The sequence below is a fragment of the Leptodactylus fuscus genome, chromosome 3 (genome assembly GCF_031893055.1).
Source record: "Leptodactylus fuscus isolate aLepFus1 chromosome 3, aLepFus1.hap2, whole genome shotgun sequence".
Lineage (NCBI taxonomy): Eukaryota > Metazoa > Chordata > Amphibia > Anura > Leptodactylidae > Leptodactylus > Leptodactylus fuscus.
In genome coordinates, this window is record NC_134267.1 from 58141044 (window position 1) to 58164933 (window position 23890).

Sequence of the window (23890 nt, forward strand, 5' to 3'; positions counted from 1 at the left end):
GCATAAAACCATCTGCAAGGAGTTTGTATGTTCTCCCTGTGTTTGCATGGATTTCCATCCCATATTCCAAAGACATACTGATAGGGAAAAATGTACATTGTGAGCTCTATGCGGGGCTCACAATCTACATTAAAAAAAAAAAAAGAAAGAAAGAAAATTCCAGCAGAGCATTGTAAGAAACTCATTGATGGTTACCGGAAGCGGTTGTTTGCAGTTATTTTGTCTAAAGGTTGTGCTACCAAGTATTAGGCTGAGGGTACCAATACCTTTGCCCGGCCCATTTTTGGAGTTTTGTGTAAAATAATCAATGATTTGACTTTTTTTTCATTCTCTTTTGTGTTTTTTCATTGCAAGCAAAATAAATGAAGATATTAATACCAAAGAGTTTGTGCTTGCAATCATTTTCTGCAAGAACATGAGTATTATCTGACAGAATTGCAGGGGTGCCAATTCTTTTGGCCAACACTCTATATTTTTCATCAGATATGTTTCCTATTCTGCTATATTATAGTCATTGGGGGAAGTGTCTCGTTTTCCACCCGTGGGAGGGTTAGGGTATTTTACTGCCATGTAGTGGGGATTTTCCCCTGCTTGTGTCCCCCATTTTGTGTATTGTCTGTGTATTGTTATAAATTTTGTATATTTAGTAATAAAATTGTTCATACATTTTTAATTTTGTGTCTCTAGTTGTTTCTGGTATATGCGCTATTGGTTTTGAGACTGATAGTTATTTTTGGGTTATTTATTTTGGCTATCTACTGTATTCTTTACCATGTTTTTCTCTCTGACTTCTTACTGTGAACATGTGTAGGGCCTCTAATAATTCAGGGAAATTGAGTCTGGGAAGGGTCAATGCAAACAGTTATATCTCAGCCATTAAAAAACACAGTCAGGATTGACAATTTGATGACACTTGTATGTCATCTGAGTGTGATCCGGGTGCTTTCCGTTAAAAAATCAGAACCCACGTTTGGTCATATCCATGAGGCCACAGTCTGATATATTTCTGATTGACAGTTTCTTCACTGTAGGCAGTCATAGTTGGATGGTAGGACAAGGAAGCCTGCATGAAATTTATCAGATCCCTCCTCATTTTGCCTGCTCACTGAAAATAGAGATTAAATTTAAAAATCCCTCATAAACTTAAAAAAAATCTAAAAATGTATTTTTACGAAAGAAATCACCCAGTCCTACTTTTTAGTTAAGATTGCTTTTCTGATATTATATCAGAGCAAGTAGAGATCTCAGGAGCTATTACTAAGATTACAGAATTGCAAGAAGCATTATCTTCTGCTCTCACTAGCAAAGCATCAGGTCCTGAAGGTATCTTTATATTTTAAAAGTCCATTAAAATATTCTTTTGCCTTGTGTATTTACTACTACTGAAGTGTCATTTGTAGATAACTGAACACCCTCCACTTGGAGCAAGATACATTTGGCTCCTAAACCTGAAAAAGGCCATCATGTGGATAGGTCATCCATAAAAATGAATTGAGCAACCCTTTAAAATGTTTTTTCCTATTAGAAGTCATGGTTTTGTTGTCATCGCTTTCCAATCTGTGGGAAACAAATGTCACTGCAAGTCAAGACGATATGTCGGTTGGATGCTACCCTTTGCACCGCCTTCTCTTGAGGCACGTTATGGTGTACAATTTAGTACCTAAATCAGAAAATGATCTTCAGATAAATACATTATTTCCATAAGGAGCCAGATTAGTTGCTTTATGGAGGAGGAAACAGGGAGAACAAAAGGTGGTAGAGACTTTATGATGGTAGAAGGGGGCTAGGGGAGACACTAAGAAGTATAGGATCTGTGAGAATGAAAAACAATGGGATAGATTTACTAAAAATGTTGAATAGTTAGACAGTGCAAACATTTAATGCCCTGGTTGGTGCTGGATGATAAATCTGGTGAATCCTTACATGGTCAATCTAAGTTTATAACACCTGTTATTTGGGTTATTTGGCATATTGCAGAACTGTGGTAGAGTCAGGGTCGGAAAAAGTCTGATTTCAAAATACCATTAAAAAATAAAATTTGTCCCCCAAAAATTAGGCCTTCATCCGTCTCTGTGAACAGAAAAGTAAAAAAGTTATGGCTTTTGAAAGGCAAGGAGTAAAACTTAAATTGAATTAATTAGATAAATAAGTTGGGGGAAAAAAGCATTTCTCCATGTGCCTTTTCCCTAAGTATTTTCCCTACCCACACAGGTACAAGTTGCAGAAGGCAAGCATTACCAGAGTGGGAAGGCCCATGGTTTTGGCTCTTCCCAGCCTAGTAATAATTTAATAATCACTTAGTTAGTCAGGTACTGGCCAGTACCCAGCTCTCGCTAGTACCCCTAATGATCTGGGAGTTCCTATGCGCTACAAAGTAAAACTAAAGTACAAGGATTCTTAAAGCTACATGCAGTAGGAGTGCCTGCGTAAGCTGTGTGATCAAATACAGTAGTCTAAACTAGGCAATGCTCTTTGCCTACTATATCTAAGGGGTGTGATGGATGGGAGGGAGCAGCAACCCAGTACAGGAAAGCAGGGAGGTTGGGAGGAGTAGTTCACCACAGTTGAGCTCATGGTGACTTTAATCAACTTTACAAACCCTCTAGCACACCTCAGACCTGAAGCTGCAATGAGGGGACCTGTAGTGTGAAGGATAGTGGTAGTAGTGTGCCTTGGGTGCTTCCTGTAGTAAGCCTCCCCGAGCCTGATAGAGGTTGGAGTGTCCTTGATGATGGATGCAGAGTAGAGAAGACAGTGTTGAATGGTGTAACAACTCACAGTTTACTTAAGGTAAAACAAGTAACGCAAATAGCAACTCTTCTATGAATGAAGGCACAGTTCTTAAGAAAATTATAAGTCTGAGTGATAGTACTTTCTGTAGTCAGTCAGTGTCTCCCTGGCTGATGTAGTCTTCTGCACAAAAGTGTACATCAATTCTTTCATAAAAACACCATGAAATGCCTTCAATGCCCAGGCTACAGGGTGCAATCTCAATAAGTGTGTTCAACTTGGCATGTGGCTCATAGGCTAAATCATTAGTTAGTTTGTTATGTAGTTTATCTAAAATTAATCTCACAGTCTCTGTTGTGCCCTGACTGCAAAATTACATTAGGACTGACTTGTATCAGCAATTTGGTGCCTGTCTGACCAGGGTAGTCCAGCTTCCTCCTTCCCCCACACTGGAGAGGAGAAGAACTCCATTGTCTTTTCCTGAAGAGTGAGAAAAACAACTTTAGTCCAATTGCTCTAAGTTGAATGATGCCCTCAGTCTCCTATACTATCTACTGAATCCCAGCATAAATAGTATGTTTCACTTAGGGCTAGTTCACACGGGGCACGGTATAGCGTATTTTGGTCCTGATTGTGATGCGACAGTCACGGCTTCCCGCTCCGGAGTAGGCCCAAATGAATGGACCTAGTCCGGATGGTGCTGCCGCAAGGCGGACACCGGGGCTGAATCAGCCGCGGAATCCACCTGAAGAAAGGGCAGCTCGATTCTTTTTTTCTGTGAGTGGGAACATGCTGCTCATGGAAAAAAGTAAGCTAGCGGTCTACATAGACCTCCATTGTGAAGGGGTAGATTCTGATGTGGATTCAGCGGCAAAATCTGCCCCCTCTTGCCCAGTGTGAATGAGCACTTAAAGAAATTCTGGTCTTATTCAGCTACAACATGTGCAAAATGAAAATTAACATGCTGTAACATTAGACATTTGCAGATAAATCAGTTCTTTTTCCATTAGTCCACTGGGGTGCTATACTAGCTATCCATATGAATTGCCAGGGGGTCCTGCATTCACAGAATGTGCCACCTGGCAGTTTATTTGAATTGTTAGGTAGCTCCTGCATTTACAGGTGGCACAATGTAGACTTCCTCTGTAGCAACATTATACCTATTGGTATGCCGTCCCATCACTTAAAATGGTATCATATGTTAAGATGTATCAACATGACATTGCACCTTGCTGGTTGCTGGTGACTCATCACAGTAGAACATAGCATGACACATATATAGAATACATTTGTATAGCATAACAAAGCAAAACATGGCAAACATACAGTGGCAATACAAACCAGGTGGGGTTTCTTGATCTAACATAAAGTAAAGGCAGTGGCGTAACTAGGAATGGCGGGGCCCTGTGGCGAACTTTTGACATGGGCCCCCCTCCAAGAGGGGTACATGGGCGTGCAGGCTGTTTGTGAATAAGAGGGCGGCGTGCGGTGCAGGGTGTGTATAATTAAGAGGGGAAATGGGGGTGCAAGCTGTGTGCGAGCAAGAGGGTGATCTGGAGGGGGTAACTCCCCATTTCACCACACTCTTGCTCACCCACAGCCTGCACCCCCATTCCCCCTTCTTTCACACACACAGCCTGCGCCCCCAGGTCACCCTCTTTGCTCACACAGCCTGCATGCCCATGTGTACCCCTCTTGCTCACACGCAGCCTACACCACCCATTCCCTCCTCTTGCTCACATAGGGCAGAATGGGGGGTGCAGAATGTGAGTAGGAGGGGTACATAGGTGTACAGGCTGTATGCGAGAAAGGAAGGAATGGGGGTGCAGACTTTCTCACAGACAGCCTGCACACCCATGTACCCCTCTTCCTCACAGCCTATAACCCATTCCCCCCATTGTACACTGACCTGTACAATCCAGGTAGTTCCGCCCACAAAAGACACTGAGTCTATGTTAGTAGATTAAAGGACCTTTGATGACGTCATGTCTCAGGTCCTTCAATCTACTAGTATAGATGCCAATAAGTATACACAACTAAATATAGGGCAAAAATTGGCAAAGCAATATAAATAGAACACTATGCTAAAAAAAGCGCACTGCCACAGAAAATGTTTAGCAAAAAATATATAAAGCTTTATTTAAATACATTTTAAAACATATATAAGACAGAAATAATGAATGGGGTGATACAACCAAACAGAACAATGAAGGCCCAAGATGGAATACTAATGGTTGATGATGAATAAATGACACTTACATTACATATATATAAGGATATGTGAAACATCCATAGTTTCTAAAGTGCATATATAACATATAGTTTTTTAAAGTGCAAATATTCTGTGAAATAACATGATACCAAGTGGTAAATTACCTATGGGTGGACCTTCATGTAGTGAACGCGCCCCGACGCGCGTTTCGCCACTACCGTGGCTTCGTCAGGGGGAAACATCATCTTTTTTTCCCAGCACAGGGCCTGGGGACAGCGGGCAGGAGATAGAAGTTTCTCCTGCCCGCTGTCACTATGCAAGTGCTGGGAGGCAGCAGGGGCCCGGACAGCAGGCGGCCCCTGTTTGGCTGCAGTAGTAAAGGCAGCAATTGCAACTGTTAAAAGATGGACTGTGGAGGAGGCAGCTCCTCTTCATCTTCAGGCAGCCCCCGGCACTGCAGTAAATAGGGCCCGTTACGTGCTGGAGTTACTCCAGCAGGTAACGGCCTATTTAAAAATAAAACATCCGCAGCGGTACCAGCTGTCACTGGGCCCCCTAGTATCCTGGGCCCTGTGGCAGCTGCCTCCGCTGCTACCACGGTAGTTACGCCCCTGAGTAAAGGATACAAGTGCAGGTCCAGTTTAGCAGTGAGGGTTTTTTTAAGTAGGGTTCTTATTTTTAGTGAGAGGATAGTAGCTCAGTTTTCAACCTTCTTACAAGGCTTCAAAAAGGATATTCTCAAGGATTTGTTAAATGGCAATCCATTTTCGCATAAATGCCATTATTATGACTATGAAAGCTAATATGTAAAATAATATGCATAGCTCATAAAGAAATCTTTACATGAAAGTTTACAGCATTTGCTTCAGGTTTTCAGTGCTCTCAGATGTAAGTACATTTACTTTTTTTTTTACTGTGTGGCACTTTGCAAATGAAATTTTCCAATTAATTTGATTTGCAATATCTTATATTACTGACGATAAATGGTTTGTAATTTACTGTTATTGGGTTTCTAATCCCAAAACATACTCTTTATCTAAAACGAGTGAATGTCAATGATACTTTTAGCATAAAATCACTGCAGCACTGTGATGATGTACAGGATTATTCTAGAATTCTTAGGCAAATGCTGCCCCCAAGTGTTCCAGTAGTATCATACCATGCACATCAGCATTATAAAACCTGCTTAAAAACATGCCGACAATATCATGTAACAAACAAAGTATTGAGGTATATATGAATCTCTGAATCTGAGGAACTTCTGATTCTCGGGAGCATCTTTAAAAACATAAAATACACATTATTATAATTTTTTCTCATTGATGCTGTAAGATCTAAGGAAGAATACAATAGTATGTGTCATTTGTGAGAACATAGTTAATATGTCAATACATGACTGTACCTGTTATTGTAGTAGAAAATCTAATACATAGCTATGATATATGGTATGCAGAAACCAGAAAATGTATTGGTATACGGCATACATGTATCAATAACACCTAATGTAAAATTGAGGAAGAATAAAACAGAAACACAAGGTCAAAAAATACTACATGTAATATAGAAAAATGATATCAGTGTTATGGCTAAATACAAAACAAGGCTATAGAAACAGATGTAAAGGTTCCAGATGCTGATTGTTATATAGGTAAGGCCTCGTACATATCTGTGTTTGTATTCCATCTGGGGGAATCTGCATGAGGACCCCCCCCCCCTTCCCAAGGACTACCGAACGAAAGCACACAGACCCCATAGACTATAAGGCTGAGTTCACAGGAAGTTTTTTGGTCATTATTTTGAGGCCGAATGTGCCTCAAAATTCTGACCAAAATCAATGGGAGCCGGCCAATTCTTTTTTCCAGGAGCCGTTTGTTTCAGCTCATTGAAAAAAAAGTTGCGACATGCTCATTCATTGGGCCTAATCTGGAGCAGAGTGCACGACTGCACTGCATCGGCATCAAGTCACTGCTACCCGTTTTTTGGTCCGAAAACTAAGGCAGCCTCCGCCTCAGTTTCTAGAACAAAAAACCCCATGTGAACCCGGCCTAATGGGGTTTGTGTGCTTGCTGCCAGATCTCCTCAGGGATCATGCGGACAGGAAAGTAGTTAACAATCTACTTTCCTGTCCTCATGATTCGTGCGGGCAGCGCGTGGCAAGCACACGGACCCCATTATAGTCTATGGGGTCCGTGTGCTTTTACTGCACACCGCCTGCAGTTGCATTCGGTCTTCTGTTCAGGGGGTCCCCATGCCAAGTTTTTCTACATAGCCAGCCACAATAGGCCCGTATATTTTGAAACTATACCCCCGATTGACCCCAGGGTGCTATACATGGAACGCTGCAAGTGCCATCCAGATTCCTCCATGTCCCAGTAGTACAAGCCACGATAATCCCCTTTTACTGTACACTATAATTTTTAGCACCGACGACTAGCCTCCTTTATTTACATATGCTCCCCTTATAACGCCGTCTTCTAATGTTGTCACATGGGGACAAAACCCTTCCCAAACGCGACAGACAATGACTACCCAATTGTTACAGTGATACTTGTTTTACTTGCAAAATCATGAGATTAGTTACATTTACGTTTGACTGTCGTGCCATTAGAACACAACCAGTAATTTCTCTCCCCTCACATACTTGTAAAAGATCAAGAAAAAGACATGACATATATACAAGTGGGAGGAGTTTATCTTTGTGTTTCTTCCAGTTATCTGGCATAGAGAAGGGTGCAATTTTTGCCGCACATATGTCTTCAGCTATCTCAGAAAAATAAATTATGGACTGGGCGCATGCTTGTCCTGCTGCTCCATCAACATTGGAGAGCTGGAGCCCTGTTCTTGGTCACAGTCCCAGTTGTAACCTCACCTATTATTAAGTGAATTCCTATCCTATTGATAGGGGTTAAGTTTATATCTTGGTACAAACCTTTAAACTACAGAATATGGGAAAAATGCTTAACACTCGTAACCACTCAGCAAATGGTGTTGTTCATAACTGTGATGTAGGTCATGTACTATTTTTGTCCATTTTCACTCTGTAATGTATGGGGGATCCATGAAAATGGCCGCCCCTAAGGTGCAAAACGGCCTTAGAAAATAGACATTTTTCACATGTGTTTTGCACCTTTGTTGTCTGATTGTAGCCATAGTATACTGAAATATCTGCCTTGCAACATCAATTACTTTGTGCTTAGATTTGACTGTGCTGTCAATGTGTTTCAGGCACAGCTGCAAATTGATCTAAACAAACCTTCCTGGATCCTGCGATTTGTCAGTGAAACAAGTGAGGCGGACACGCTAGAGGTGAAGAAAGACACTGAGCGTATAGATGAGATAAGAGCTTTGAAACAAGCCTGGGAGTTGGCAGAACCAGGACGAGCTGTCAAGGTAAGTCAAAGAATGAACAAGTCTGCAAATATTAGAATAATAATAGTAGTAAAATGTAGTAGAGGTAATTTAGACTTTGTTCACATCTGCCTCATGGTCACCCTCATAAACAAAAACAATACAGTGTAGAAGTCACAGCAGTCACAGCTCTCTCTGTTAGGTAGTATGCAAATTAGGAGTCTTTATTCACAATATCTTAACCCCTTCCTGCTGAAACATGCATGCGGCACTTGTGTGCCACAGGGTCTGCGCACACCCAGGTTAAAATGATGCGGACATTATGTGTTAAAGGGGCTCTATCATTGGGAAAAATAATTTTTAACTAAGCACATATTTGTATAGCCTTTAGAAAGACTATTTCACACCTACCTTTTGTATGTAAATCGCCTCAGTGGTTTTTTAATGAGCCCGTTTTTATTCATATGCTAATTAGCCTCTTGGTGCACCCCGGAAGTCTCATCGTGCACCCTCTGCTATTCTTTCCTATGAATGTGTACAGCACAGGCTCCTGCTGCTGCTGATGACTTCTTGCTTCCTGTTTGCACACACAGATAGGAGAGAATAGCAGAGAGACGAGTGCTGCTGGGAACTTCCTGTGCTGGCTGGAAGCTAATTAGCATATGAATAAAAACGGGGAGTTTAGAGACTCCAATTAAGATTCCTTAAGATGTTTTGGAGAATTATTGAGCACAGTATTTCAACTTAGGCCTCGCTGTGTGGTGCATTTTGCTTGATAATTCTCTCCTACTATATGTGACAGGCGTTTGCCTACGGCGGTCTGTTTGGAAACAATGCAGGTGCTTGAATTGGGAGCTTGGCAGTAAGTCTTTGGTTGCCTTACAATGGCAGTTTGGTGCTAGTAGAAAACATTTTCCACCCATAGGTTTGGAGTATGAGTCCATGCAAAAGAATCAATTTATATCTTTTATAACTATGATCCAGTTCCAAATCTGTCACACAGCATTCACCACTGGTGATCTGACTTACCCTAATGACCTATAATAGGATCCTGTCAAGTCATGTAAAAAAAACAAAACATTTTTTGTCTTTTTTTTGGTGTGTTTTTTTTAAGGAAAAACTAGTATTGTGTCCAGTATTATTCTTTCCTTTACAAAGCAATGGAGTCTGTGACATAGATATGAACATAGTTCTCCATGCTTCTCTTTCATTCATTTACTAAATATCTGAAAACTTCTTGTAGGCTTTACAGTCACGACTGCAGTATGTGAACAAGTACATACAGAAAGCTTCTGCTGAACAGGCAGAAAATGTTCCTAAAGATGACCAGGTTTCAGCTTCAGAGGAAGAAGGTAAAAACCAATGTGTGGAAAAGAATTGATTCTAGAATGCAGTTTTGATGATTGTTTATGAATGTGTCAGTAAATCATTCTGTCTGGTACAATATGCAGTTGTTAAGACAATAGCAGTATATTCATTCAGCTAAAATCTTACAGTTAACAGTAGTTTGATCAACAGTGCATGTTGTAAGATGAGAGATGTCTGCTCAACAGCATTGCTGCCACTCAACCCAAAAAAACAAAATAAGTTTAGAACTAAAAAATCTGACATGTCAGTCCAATTTAATGATATATGCCATCCTTAATACCTATGTAGTGCTTTGCTTGTTTACCCATATGTCTGTTGAGACTACATGTAGTTGACCATGTAGTTAGGTCCTCATTTAAGTAAGCCTTTCTAATTGGATCACACTACACAACCTAACTGTTCAGAGTCCAATATAGCTGTACTGTTAACACTCTTGATGGGAATGTATATTCTATGAATACAGTTTATTAAGATTTGACCAGGTACACAAGCCTCCTTTGCTTGCCTGACCGCTCTCCTAAACTTTTCCCCTAGGTAGAACAAGTATCTGCCTTGTGGGACATTCTTACCCCTCCTTAGTCCTACTTATAAACTGCAGTCTTTGTATGTGGTCTGCATTCTCCCAACCTATCCACTTCCCTTTAACTCATTTTTTTCATTTAGACCAACCATTGCCCTGATGACTATGTAGAGATTGAACGAATCCTTGCTCTAAATCTGACTGTTTCCAAAGAGCTTGAACATTTTTTTAAAGCTACATAGACCCCTCTGGTGTGTTGACGCCTTACCATGGCAGACCAAGAAGGATAGGAATTACAGAGACAGGCACATTTACTTCAAAGATGGAGGCAGCCTAGGAGTCTTTGATTCTTAGGCAATTTAGATAGCTTCCTAAACAGTAAGTCGATACAAGTAGCAAGTTGTATCAAAGTATTCCTATCTTTAATGTGACCAGAGACATTCCCAAAATGTACCTACTAGGGCTTCATTATTTCAAGCTAGTTCTGCTGTGACCACATGCAATTGTATTGCATACTTCCCCACAGTTAGAGTACCTTGATGTAAAGAAAAAGGGCTGAGGCTGCCAATGTTGTTCATACACCAAGAACACCTGCAAGTTGCTAACTTCAGGTCTACCACATTTTCAGATTGGATTGGCCTAAGAGATAGCTGACCTGGACAATGAGGAAACAATTAACTGTGACTTTAGTCAGGTCAGTGGAGAATTGGTGTGCATGTAAGTCAAAATGGATGAAACACTAGTTGAGGAAGCTCAGGAATCCCCAACATAACATGTAGGGAGAGAGAGATGCAGACTAGAAGAGCCACTGGTTATGCGTGGAGAAGACAACTGAACAGGAGGTGCTACAATTTACAGAATGAGTGGAACAGAAGTTGCGATTTGTTTCTAGGCAAGATGCAGTGGTGTTTATGAATTGTAGCATCATCATATAACAATATTCACGCTAATGTTCAAGCTCTTGGTAGAAATCTTGAAGATCGGTCTTTAGTTTTCCAGCAAGGTATATGGCTTGAGGAAATTTTCACGATCATCAGCATGTGGGCCCACTAAGCACCAAGTTACCGAATAATCTGTTTGATTTTGGGACACTCCCAGGTGCTTTGTTTAAGTAACCCTCCTTGTATTCATGTTTTAACCCCATACAGGAATCTGGACATAGCTGTGCGCAACCTCTTAGGGTCCATTCATACGGAGCAAAGTGGTGCTGTATTTGGCGCTGAATTTTCCGCGCTGAAGAAAAAATCCTCCATTTGATTTCAATGGGAGGCTTTTTTTTACGCTAGAAGAGCCCATTGAAATCAATTGGAGGCTTTTGTTTCAATGCGGAAAATTCAGCGCTAAATACAGCGGCACTTTCCTCCGTGTGAATGGACCCTTAGGCTAAGTTCACACAGAGTTTTTTGGTCAGGATTTTGAGTCCGTATCCGCCTCAAAATCCTGTCCAAAAAGAAGGCTCCCATTGAAATCAGTGAGAAACCGTCAGTTCATTTTTCTGGGAGCCCGGAAAAAGATGCGAGATGCTAATTCTTTTAGGCGGATTTGTCTCGCAACATCCGCCTGTAGACACTCCCTCCTGACTAGGCCCATTCATTTCGGCCTAATCCGGAGCAGAGTGTGCGACTGGATGCCAGTGCACTGCACCAGCATCCAGTCGCAGCTACCGTATTTTGGACCGGAACCTGAAGTGGCCTCCACCTCAAGTTCCATTCCAAAAATACCCCGTGTGAACTTACCCTTAGAGTGTTCCGGGTGTAGCTGGTGGCAAAAGGATAAAGGTGTAGGGAGGGTCAGATCAGAGGTTTGTGTAGGCAGAATATAGTAGTCACAATAAATCCAAGGTTAGCAACCAGAATTGGGATCCTGCCATGGTCCAGGTGCTTGTGTTTGTGCCGATACTCAGTGATCCTGCTGTCTACACCAAAAAGTTGTACTAGGTTGGGGCCCCACCTGCTGATGTTGCTCATACTGACATATCTATATATGACTCCCTCTGTACACTAGTCTACCCAAGGACACTGCAATTGGATCCCTGCTTACTCCAATGATCTCCTAATGGCTAAATCTAATGGTGACTTCTCTCTTCTTATTCTTCTGGACCTCTCTCTGCAGCTTTTGACACTGTTGACCATCAACTCCTCCTCACTATGCTCCGCTTAGTCGGCCTCAAGGACATCGCGCTCTCCTGGTTCTCCTCTTATCTCTCAGACTGCACTTTCAGTATATCATTTGCAGGCTCTGTTTCCTCCCCGCTTTCCCTTGCTGTTGGGGTTCCTCAGGGCTCGGTCCTCGGCCCCCTGCTCTTTTCTCTCTACACAGCCCCCATTGGACAAACCATTGCCAGATTTGGCTTCCGGTACCATCTTTATGCTGATGACACCCAATTATACACATCTTCCCATGACATCACCCCTGCACTAATACAGAACATCAGCAACTGTCTTTCTGCTGTCTCAAATATCATGTCCTCACTCTATCTGAAACTAAATCTCTCTAAGACTAAACTACTACTGTTTCCACCTTCTAATAGATCTGTCCCTGATATATCCATTGTAGTCTCAGGCCTTACTATAACTCCTAGGCAGCATGCCCGCTGCCTCGGGGTCATGTTTGACGCAGACCTTTCCTTCACTCCCCATATTGAATCACTTGCATGCTCATGTCACCTCCACCTCAAAAACATCTCCAGAATACGCCCTTTCCTTACTAGAGATACATTACAGACACTTATTGTCTCTCTGACTCACTCTCGCCTTGACTACTGTAATTCCTTACTAATTGGTCTTCCCCTTACTAAACTCTCCCCTCTACAATCTATTCTGAATGCAGCGGCCAGGCTCATCTATCAGGCTAGACGCTACAGCGATGCCTCTGGTCTGTGCCAGTCGTTACATTGGCTGCCTATTCATTATAGAATAAAATATAAAGTTATCACTCAAAAATTTCCATCAAAACTGAAAAAATTATGTTGAAGTAAAAAAAGTGTAATTTCAGAAATAAACTCACATAATTGTAAAGAAAACTTACTATATTTCAATAAATGATACTCCAACGCCACAACAGCAACATCGTGTGGTATGCTCGAATAAAGCTGCTCCACATCACCCGCAATCCAAACATATTGCGATTTCCATAGAAAATTTTCAAAAATTTGCAATACAGCCTTTGAATCCCGTAGGAAACCAGGTGTACGCCAAACAAGAGGCTTCAATAAATCATCCAACCATGAACATAGTGCTTCACTAATGCTACCGATACCCGCCACAATCGGGCGTAATGGTGGAGGAAATCGTTCCTTATGCGTTTTCGGCAGGCCGTGAAAAATGGCCATAATTGGATGACTAGGTATTAAAAATTTAGCCTGTTCCTGGGAAAAAATTCCTAAATATACACCTTTGTTCACAATGCCTTCCAGTTTTTTACGTACAGTATCTGTTGGATCACTTTCCAATTTTTTATATGTATATTTTATATGTATATCAGATATTATCCTGCCCTTAATGAATTGTGAGAGTATTAGTACTTAATATGCATAGTGTTTGTATTATAGCTATTTTAATAATAAGTTTTTTTGATATATAACACATAACAAGCACAGCAATGTAAGAGTTAATCGTAAGGGCAGTGGGTGTAGTCAAGCCTGTGTAATGGTTTAAATAGATTGTGTGTAGTCATATGTTTGAGCCGAGAAGAAGGGACGTGTGTCCCGAAACGCGTCGCTTTATTCATAGACTTGACACCATGGTTGCTTTGTAACCTTTTTATTGGAAGTATGGAATAAAAGTTATATTTTATCTACGTTTGCCGCGGAATTTTCTATATACATTCTGGATGTAGCTGGCTTCATTTACCGTTTGGCAAGACTTCTCTGGAATGCTCTATCATGGACATTAAGATTTAACTCCCAATTTCTACAGCTTCAAGCACAAACTAAAGACACATCTTTTCAGACAAGCCTATCACAATTCCTAATGTAAACCCTTCCGAACCGTTATTAGAATCCCCAAAATTTAACCCTCCTCTGTTCCATCTCCCACATTACCCCACATGATTTGATGCCATTTCAGGCTAACTCTATATCTCCAAGCACCATCCACATGTTAAAGGACATGACTAGTGACGGCTCATAAAGTTTTATGTTTGTGTAATGACAGTCACCTCTATTACAAAAGTGTCTGACTACTGTATAAGCAATGCCGCCCCTGCTACCTCTTGCGTCACCCCCTCTACCTCATAGATTGTAAGCTCTTGCGAGCAGGGCCCTCAGTCCCATTGTGTGAAATGACTTTCTTTGTAATGTATCTTTCTGTCTGTATTTGAACCCTACTAATTTTACAGCGCTGCGGAATATGTTGGCGCTATACAAATAATATTTATTATTATTATTATTATTATTATTGCTTGCCAATTGGCAAAAGAAAACACTGAAATTCACTTGCAGGTCTTGTTGTCACCAGTATTTACTGAAGTAGTTGTTCAGTACAGCAGCAGCCTCGGACACCTGCATAAAAGATATGAAATCCTAAGTATCAAAAAGGTGCTGGAATTGTAAATGTGTCCACAAATGTTTATATTTTTAATCTCACAATTTCTGCATTTCTGTCTTATTTTGTGAAAAAATTGCCATTGTCAGGTTGAAACACTTTATTACTCAAGGATTTGCCTTCTTCACTCTTAAACCTATTTTAGTGATTTTTTTTTTGGTTTTTGTATCACTGTGTTCATAAATTTTTCATTTTCTTTGGTGCCCACTATGCTGCGGGTGCTTAGCAGGTGCCATTTTTTAAAATCTCTCGTTAAATCGACAGATTAGCAATGCTAGAGATTTAATTTACTGTTAGAACTAGGAGACATCATAATGTGATCTTATGATATAATGCTTTGGTATACGTAGTACACTAAAGCATTTTTGCCTGTCTTTAAGAAACTACAGTGTGTCAGCCTGTGCTGTTGTTAGACCCCTGGCTGCCATTGCAGCCCATTAGCCCCTGCATCACATTGTTCTATGCATAAGAGGTGTCCCCTTCTTTCTATCTAGCTAGCTACATACAGTATAGTGATTGCTATTTGCCTGTATCTAAGGGATCAATATAGTAGAAGTACTGTATCACTGTTCCAAAGTCTTTCTTTAGTAAATATATTTTTTTTGTTTGTGCCCACAAAAATGAGAACTTACTAGTATTTTGTTATACATAGAACCTTTACTCACTAATGTAATTTACACATTTTTTTTTTCTTTCCATAGTATTGGCCTCAAAAATCCAAGAGCCTCAGCCATCAGACCAACATGTGCCAACACCAAAAGGAGAATTAGAATCTTTAGACTTATTTCCATTTATTAGGTAAGCATCCATATATTTTAGTCACAATTATAGTCTATGGGGTCCGTGTAGTTTCTTAGCTATACGCTTTTTAATGCGTTCAGTATTCTGTTCAGGGGGTCCCCAAGTGGACTCCCCAAATGGAATACCAAACACAGATGTGAACCGGGCGTTACAGTGCATGGGCTTCGGGGAGGTGGTAGACTCCTTTTAACCTCCTTTTCCACCTTGTCATTGTTATCAAGCACTGCAGAAATGATATTGTTACTATTTATTAGTATTATTATTATTATTAGAATAATGTTAAAGAGGATCTTTCACCACCTCCACCAATTCCAGCGCAGTTTAATTTTTTTTTTCTCTTGCCCCCTCTGGGCCAAGCAACAGGCACAGTTAGTTTTTCTGTCTGATTAGCAATTTCTGCTCTGTAGTGTCAGAAGGGCAATGTTAGGCAGGGGGTATGATCAGGGCAGTTTTAATGCATTGGGGGGGAGCTCTGTGCAAACTTTTTGAAACCCCCAGTGCCCCCTCCCCTATAATTTTATTTACCCGGCCCCCTCCAAAAAATAGAGTACTCACCTAACCATGTTCCCCGTACCTGCAGGCTCCATCTGTAATGTCTGCAGATCAGCATTCTTTGCACTTCCCTGCCACAGATATTATCAGCTGAAGGCTCATAGCTCCGTGCTCCACTATTGTATTCACTTCTATGGCTTAGTTCACATGCAATTCTGCGTGTGCATATTCTATTGTGGCTGCCTTAACAGGATGTCTGTGCAGTGCACGACATCCTGTTGCGGCTTTCTGCTCTGGATTAGGGCCAAATGAATGGGCCCAGTCCAGAGCATGCTGCAGCGAGGCAGACGCCGTGGCTGAATCAGCCACGGATTCCGCCTAATGAAAGGGCAGCTCGCTAACATGCCGTTAGCGGAAAAAAGAACGCTAGCGGTCTACATAGACAACCATTGTGAGGGGGCGGATTATGACATGGATTCCGTGCCAAAATCCACCCCCTCTTGCACTGTGTGACCGGGGCCTATCTTTGTTGTAAGGACACAGATAGCATTGAGATTACTGCCTGCCGCCCAGAAGAGTGAGACATCACCCAAAATGTGGGACTGTCCTGTAGGGATCTGGGGCGACTGAGGGGGCCCCTGCAACCATAGGATTAAAGCAGCCCTGGGTCTGATTCAGAACTCAGAGGCAGCCAGTAGAACAGCATATGATATTATATGATGAGTTAGACTTGTTGGAGGTGGTGAAAGATCCTCTTTAAACAGGCCATCACTGAGGAACTTCTTCACTGTATACTATACAGTGCCATATCAGCAACCATAACTTATTGTGGCAGATATTTGCAGGATCCCTATTAAATACCTCTATTCATTGGGTGAGATGTATCTATAGTCTCCACCCTAATGCTGCATATTTTTACACATTATTAGACTGTTAGAGCATGTTTGTTATACGCAACCTCATGGTTGGCATACTTGTATGAAATTCTGCGGCAATTCTGCACATATTTAGAGTATTATAAGACTTCGCTGAGTCTTCTTCTTTGATGCTTTTAATAACTGCCAAGGAAATAAAAAGTGATATGGAAAACATCATGTACTCCAGTTTTTAGTTAAGTTTGTGTTATTACCACAAGGGAGAACAGTTTTAGGCTGAGTCTTCACGTTGCAGAAATACAGCTTTTTTGTTTCTGCAGATTTTGCTGCGTTTTTTTGAGCCAAATCCAAGAATGGCTACAAAAGAAATGGGAAATATATAGGAATTACTTATTGCTCATTCTACTCCTGGCTCAAAAAATAGCGCCTGTGCAAATGGGTACTGCAAGGGAATTTCCTTAGCAAATGGGCACCTCAGGTATTGCCCGTTATTGCATAGACCATGGGCATATATGAAAGTGCTAAGGGCCAAACCCCTTAAATCGACATCCACAACTGGTTCTTGTGGCTGTTGGTTGACCTGCTACAAGACATGTTCTTCCAAACAGTCTCGGCAGTAGCAGTCCTTTGATCCAAAGACCGTATAGGTTGGTACACAACATGGTATTAGCAGAATGAAATGCTTTAGAATAGGAAAATGTTCTGGGTATCATTGAATAGTTCATACCAGAGGCCGCTCCAAAAGGAAAAGAGGCACATTTTAGAACTGTTTTTAGGAATGTAAATAATCCATACGGTTCCACTCTGGAGTGCTGTGCATTTCTCACATTCCCTAGTATACATACTGGACCTAGTAGTAACATAAAATCACTTCTGTGTGCTTTTTGGCATTCTAACAACATATTTCTTTTTCAGAAGCAGGCAGTCAGAACCAGTACTTCGAGATGAGCATGTCATTGAGCAGCAAGCATTACAGAAAGCAGATGAGATCCGACAATTCCGACAGCTCAAAGAAGAGATTTTGAAGCAAAGAGAACAAGAACAAAATGCCAGAAATTTGCAAAAGCAGAGAGTTCTACAAATGTATGAAGAGTTGCAGGTAAAAAATATGTCCATTAGATAAATGGATGATGTGGTTACTCTTAAGCTAGATGCACATGAATGAGGTGCAAAATGGCCAAGAAAAACATCCATTTTCCACAACCTGTTTTCAATACATTTCAGTCTATGGGGGGATATGTGAAAATGGCCGAAAATAGGACATAACCTATATTTTGACAGTCTGAGACAAACCTTATTTTACCCCAAGTCCAGTACTAGATAACCATCTAGGCACATTAGATATGCATGCCTGGAGGAACACACATTGGGTTTTCATGAGTTATACATTAACATAATCAGTTGCATTGTTTGCCATCTTGAGGATTGTGACAGTAGGCTTTTCATGTAAATATGTGTGTGGGATATAACAGCATATGAAGAATGTATCAGGAAGTAGAAGTATCTTAGGACACCTAAAATCAGCCTTAGTGTGGAATCAGATCTGTGTATCATGTATAGAAAATCATAACTAAAGTGAGTATGTTTCTCAGAACCATGGAGGTCTGTGAGTATGTGTGGTTTGCCTGGTAAACTGATATACCTGTTATCAGGGCTTAAATTGGGAAAAAAAAATTATGGGGAACTCTGGAATAATTAACCCCCCACCTCACCTCTCCTAGCCCTCCAATCATTATAATCAGGGGTCTGAAAAGGCCCCTGGGTATAATGGTAATGGTGTTTGTAGGGTTTTTTATACTTCGAAAGACAGTTTGTCTTTATGCCAGAACTGAGTTCCGGCACGTTCCGGCCCAATTTAAGCATTGTCTGTTATATAAAATATGACTTTTCTAAAGTTATGCAAAAATAGTTGCAAACTCCCAAATCTCAATGCAGAAGTGTTAGAATTAAAGGGGTTGTGCCACTACACACACTTGTTTCCTAGCCACAGGAACAGAAAATCTTCCTAAATCCTCCGTGTGACTGAAGGTCTAATGCCGGCACTCCAAGGTCCAAGGGAGGATTCAGAGGGACTTTCTGTTCCATGTTCTCGGACCCCCATCACCCTAATGCTTATCCCCTACACTGTGTTTACAGGATAATTGTGAGCTAGGGGTACCACCCCTTTAAAATGTGCCAAATTGATTAGATGTTGTGCCATGTTTGATACATTTGGTGCAAATTAGACTTCAGGAAAACAGACTAAAAATTCCCCTTCCCCAATTTATTTACTACTAACTGTATACAGTATTTCTATAGGCAGAGATCTCACCATAGTGATAGATGCAAGCATCCATAATTTTCTTGTTTCATTTATTGGCAGTGGAAAAATAAGCTGATGTTATAGCTTTATATGCCTGAAAAAACACAGCTACTATAAAAAAAAAAAAATAGGATACGAAAGATACACCCTATAAATATATACCATGAAATTGTGTTGGATAGTAATGTTGATTAAAAAAAAATTGTGGAGCTCTTAGTTAAGTTTGGGGGTGTTCTTGTGCTTTGCAATATGCATCTTAGGCCCAGTCGACATCTGTACATTGGTCTCGGTTTGTGGAATCCACTTCAGGAACCTCCCTGAAATCTAATCCGGATAAAAAGTGGTTACCTTAGGAACCCACAGACCCCATAGACTTTAACGGGGTCTGTGTGGTTTCCGCTCAGTTTACGCAAGAAAAATGCGGATAGAAAAGTGCTGCTTTTCTCTCTGCATTTTTCACGATGGAGAGGGGAATGGAATGACCTGAACACAGATGTGAACCGGTCCTCAGTGTTTCAGATCCCTGCTTTTATTTCCATCTAATAATCACTGTTTTAACTTTCGTGTCAGTGTTGGGTGGACAGATAATGTTCAGCATAAAGCATAACTATAAGGAGCTTGCTAGGGTGTGTTCACTTGGAGTTATTTGCAGGCCCCCATTAATTTCAATGGGAGTCAGTAGCAGTTTTTTAGTCCTAGCTGATTTATTCAGCTAGATTAAAAAAAAAAAACAACAAAAAAAAACGTGACCTATCTTCAGGCGGATTCCACACTGAAAAACACATTGAAAAAAAACAACAAAGTTTTTGACATATTTTTTGCAAAAACAGAAAGAAATTGTCACAAACCGTTTCCTCATTCATGAAGCAGATCTTTTCAGCCTGCGTGAACATACCCTTAGCATACAAGCAATAGGCACTATTAACATTTCTGTACTATTGAAGCTGCATTGGTCTCTACAAGAACATGGAGAAACTACGCGATGGTAACCTATGGTAGATGGAACACTTTCTACGCTCTGTTCACAGTAATATGTGCTTATGGAACAAATCAATCCAGTCTGTAGTAATGTAATATAGACATTTCTGGTTTCTTTAGGTACGAGGGGACCAGGAATGACACAAGGATACTGAAGAGCTCATTGTAAACCATCAGTATTCAGTCCAGTACTTATAGAACACCCTATACAAAACACATTTATTACACAGGTCAACAAAAAAAAAAATTTACTGGTGTCCAAAATATTTTAATGAATTTGGGGTATTTTTGGGGTGCTGATTCTGAATATGCTATCAGTTTTGCCAGATTGGCTCAAGTTTTTGAGATTTTTGGTATCTTATTTATAGCACTTGTTGGTAAATGCGACGCATCATCTCATTAATTTCTTTGGATTAGTACTTGAACTGAGCAGTTCTCAATATAATTTTTTGTTAATTAGTGTTCTAAAAGTTTGTTCATAGCTTGATTTTTGCACTAACTTTATGTTGTTGTCTGTTTTCCAATGAAAAGCATGAACTCATCAAGAAGAAGTTGTCTTAACGATCCAGACTCATTCTGTTACATTTGTGGTGAATATACACTGCAAAAACATAGAAGAAACATAACAGACTTCATAAAAAAGTGTATTTGGCCTATTTTGAGGTTATGCTTGGGGACCAAGACAAGTCTTGGGCACCACACATAGTGTGCAAAGCATGTATCGAATTATTACGAAAATGGAGCAAAGGACAAAGAAAAAGCTTCAAATTTCGTGTTCCAATGGTGTGGAGAGAGCAAAAAAATCATCATGATGACTGTTATTTCTGTGCAGTGCAAGTGCAAGGATTCAATAAGCATAAGAAACGAAAATGGGAGTATCCTAACATGGAATCTCAAATCTCAAAAACTTGAGCCAATCTGGCAAAACTGATGACATATTCAGAATCAGCACCCCAAAGTTACCCTAAATTCGTTGAAATATCTTTGGCCCCAAAAATGCTGTTGACCTGTGTTATAGAGTCTCCCTTTTATGTATATATACTATCTCATAATTTATTTTACTTACGGTATTTTCCGGACTATAAGGCGCACATAAAAACCTACGATTTCCTCAGAAATCGTAAGTGCGGCTTATAGTCCAGTGCGCCTTATATATGGATGGAAGCGGCGGCAAAGTCTGCGTGCCGCTTCCATACATACATAAACGCCGGCGTGTATCACAGCAGTACACGCCGGCGTTACAGCAGGGCTGCCAGACACTTCCTATTCATTTCTATGGGAGCCGGCATGCGAGCGCTCCCCATAGAAATGAATGGACAGACACTTCCCATTCATTTCTATGGGAGCCGGCATGCGAGCGCTCCCCATAGAGATGAATGGAAAAAAGCAGTCCATTCATTTCTATGGGGAGCGCTCGCATGCCGGCTCCCATAGAAATGAATGGGAAGTGTCCGGCAGCCCTGCTGTCACGCTGAAACAGAACGTGAAACTTACCGAGCGGTGCAGGGCGGGCGGGCATTCAGGCCTCCTCTTCCTCCGATGTTCCGTCCTTCTCCTCCGGCGCTCGCTGATAATGGCCGGGGCGCATGCGCAATATCATAATGCTTCTACTACTGCGCATGCGCCCAGGCCATTATCAGCGCGCGGCAGAGGAGGAGGACGGAACATCGGAGGAAGAGGAGGCCTGAATGCCCGCCCACCCTGCACCGCTCGGTAAGTTTCACAACATTACGGTTGGGCTCTATCAGCATGATTTTGCTGATAGAGCCCCTCCTCGCCTGCCGAGCGCTTCCAATAGAAAGCGGCTGGCACGCGGGGGGTTAAGCGGCCGCTGGCAAAGTCTGCCTGCCGCCGCTTTCAATAACATATAATGCGCACCGGACTGCGACTTATAGTCCGGTGCGCCTTATATATGAACCGAGACGGACTATAAGGCGCTCATGGGCAATGCGGCTTATAGTCCAGTGCGCCTTATAGTCCGTAAAATACGGTATATAGCACTATCATACTCTGCAGCGCTTTATAGATATTGTCAAATGAAAAATGTAGATATATTATGACTATGTGTTACACCATCCTGGAAATTAGTGCAGCAAAGCTCACATTAATATATACAATTAAGTACAATTTTCACTCTCTTGCAGACATCACTTGATAGAAGTCGGGAGCAGATTCTTAGCACTCAGGAAGCATACAGAAGAAAACAGTTTGAAGAAGAGAAATTAAAGCAGGAAGTTCATGCCGGTGAAAAAGACATCGGCCAGTTAGAAGAAGACAAGAAAACTCCATCAGCCCAAAAGGGAAAAAGTGCAAAAAGTGGAAAAAAGAAATAACGTGGTCAAATTCTCCATCTATCCTACTGATGCTTTCTATTGGTATTTAATGATAACATATATAAGTGTACTATAACATATCTCTCCGAACTGGAAAAAATTTGCAATCATTATAACAGTATACAAAATAAATATTTTCTTTACAAAGCTTTCATTTCTAATATACGTAAATAAGGCAAAGAAAATCGTTACAGGAATCTTTGTTATTGTGGAAGCCACCTTTATTTTATTTATTAGCCAATATAAGGGCTTGTGCCCATGGCAGAGTTGTGAGCACCGAGTTTGTACTTCATAACCATAGACACACCGGCAGTCCTATGGTAGCTCTGTACAGCACAGTAGTTTTATCTCAGGATTTCTCCTGCTCTCCTGTCCCCCTCCACTTCTTGGTTTTCAGCTCATGTGTCAGAGAGCTCTAAGATGAAGTGTGCTTTAATAATTGCATAGTTATCTCGGGATTTACATCGATAACAAAGGCACTGATCTGAGGCACTGTTCTATTCCTCATCAAGGCTCAACAGCTGAGAGCACTCTGCAGAGATAGAGAGAAAGAAAAGAGTAGCAGGGAACAATGGCTGACTACTAGAACTCGATAAAGAGAGGTGGTCTGAAATCTGGGCAACGAGCTGCATCAAGCCTGAAAAGGGAAACCGAGACAGTAGGGTAGCTGAAATCCTGAGTTTTAAACACTCCTTTAGGCCAAGCCCCATGTGGTGTAAAAGGCACGGTTTGAGCATGACAGAAGCAGTGTGACAAAAACCGCAGATTTACAGTCCTTGCAAAGTGGATGAGATTCTAGAGAATCCCATACACACATTGCTGCATAATATACTGTATACAGTTGTGGAAATTGCAGAATTTCAATTACACCTATGAAAAAGTTGGTGGTTTCCCTATAGATATAATGGAAGCGGAAAGTTTATGGACTTTCTGTGAACAGTGCTGCAGGAAAAATCAATGTGAGGCCTTAGCCTTAAGGTATACATTTAAATATGACCCTGGAGAGGGGAATGTCCCTCTAAGGAACTATTATCTTATTTACACTGGTGAATAACAATTTCTCAGAGATTAAGATAAGGTATGTAGGTTGTTATAAAAAAAAAAAAATTATTCCGATCAGCAGGAGATTAACACAAGCATGGTAGGAAACGGTTGTTAAAATTGTACATTTTTCACAGCCATTTTGCACCTGAGGGGTGCCCTTTTCACGGATCCCTAATACATTTGAACGTTTTGAGGTATCCGAGAAAACGGACAAAAATAGGACATGACCTATTTTTTGACAGTTTGTTAAAACAGACTGTCATAAAATCAGCCATGTGGATAGTGCCTATTACCATACAAACAATTTAGTGCAGAAGTCTGAATGTAGGCTAACTCCTATATT

General features: G+C 41.0%; 1 protein-coding gene across 1 annotated transcript in view; it reads left to right on the forward strand.

Annotated features, from left to right (window-relative positions):
* The window catches only part of ADGB (androglobin), a 214934-nt gene extending 192431 nt beyond the window's left edge, over positions 1 to 22503 (forward strand). The window contains exons 31-35 of the mRNA XM_075267640.1: positions 8168 to 8332; positions 9534 to 9642; positions 15424 to 15520; positions 17806 to 17989; positions 22315 to 22503. Of these exons, the coding sequence (XP_075123741.1) occupies positions 8168 to 8332; positions 9534 to 9642; positions 15424 to 15520; positions 17806 to 17989; positions 22315 to 22503 (744 nt within the window). The remainder of the gene's footprint in view (positions 1 to 8167; positions 8333 to 9533; positions 9643 to 15423; positions 15521 to 17805; positions 17990 to 22314) is intronic.
* The last annotated feature ends 1387 nt before the right edge of the window (positions 22504 to 23890 follow it).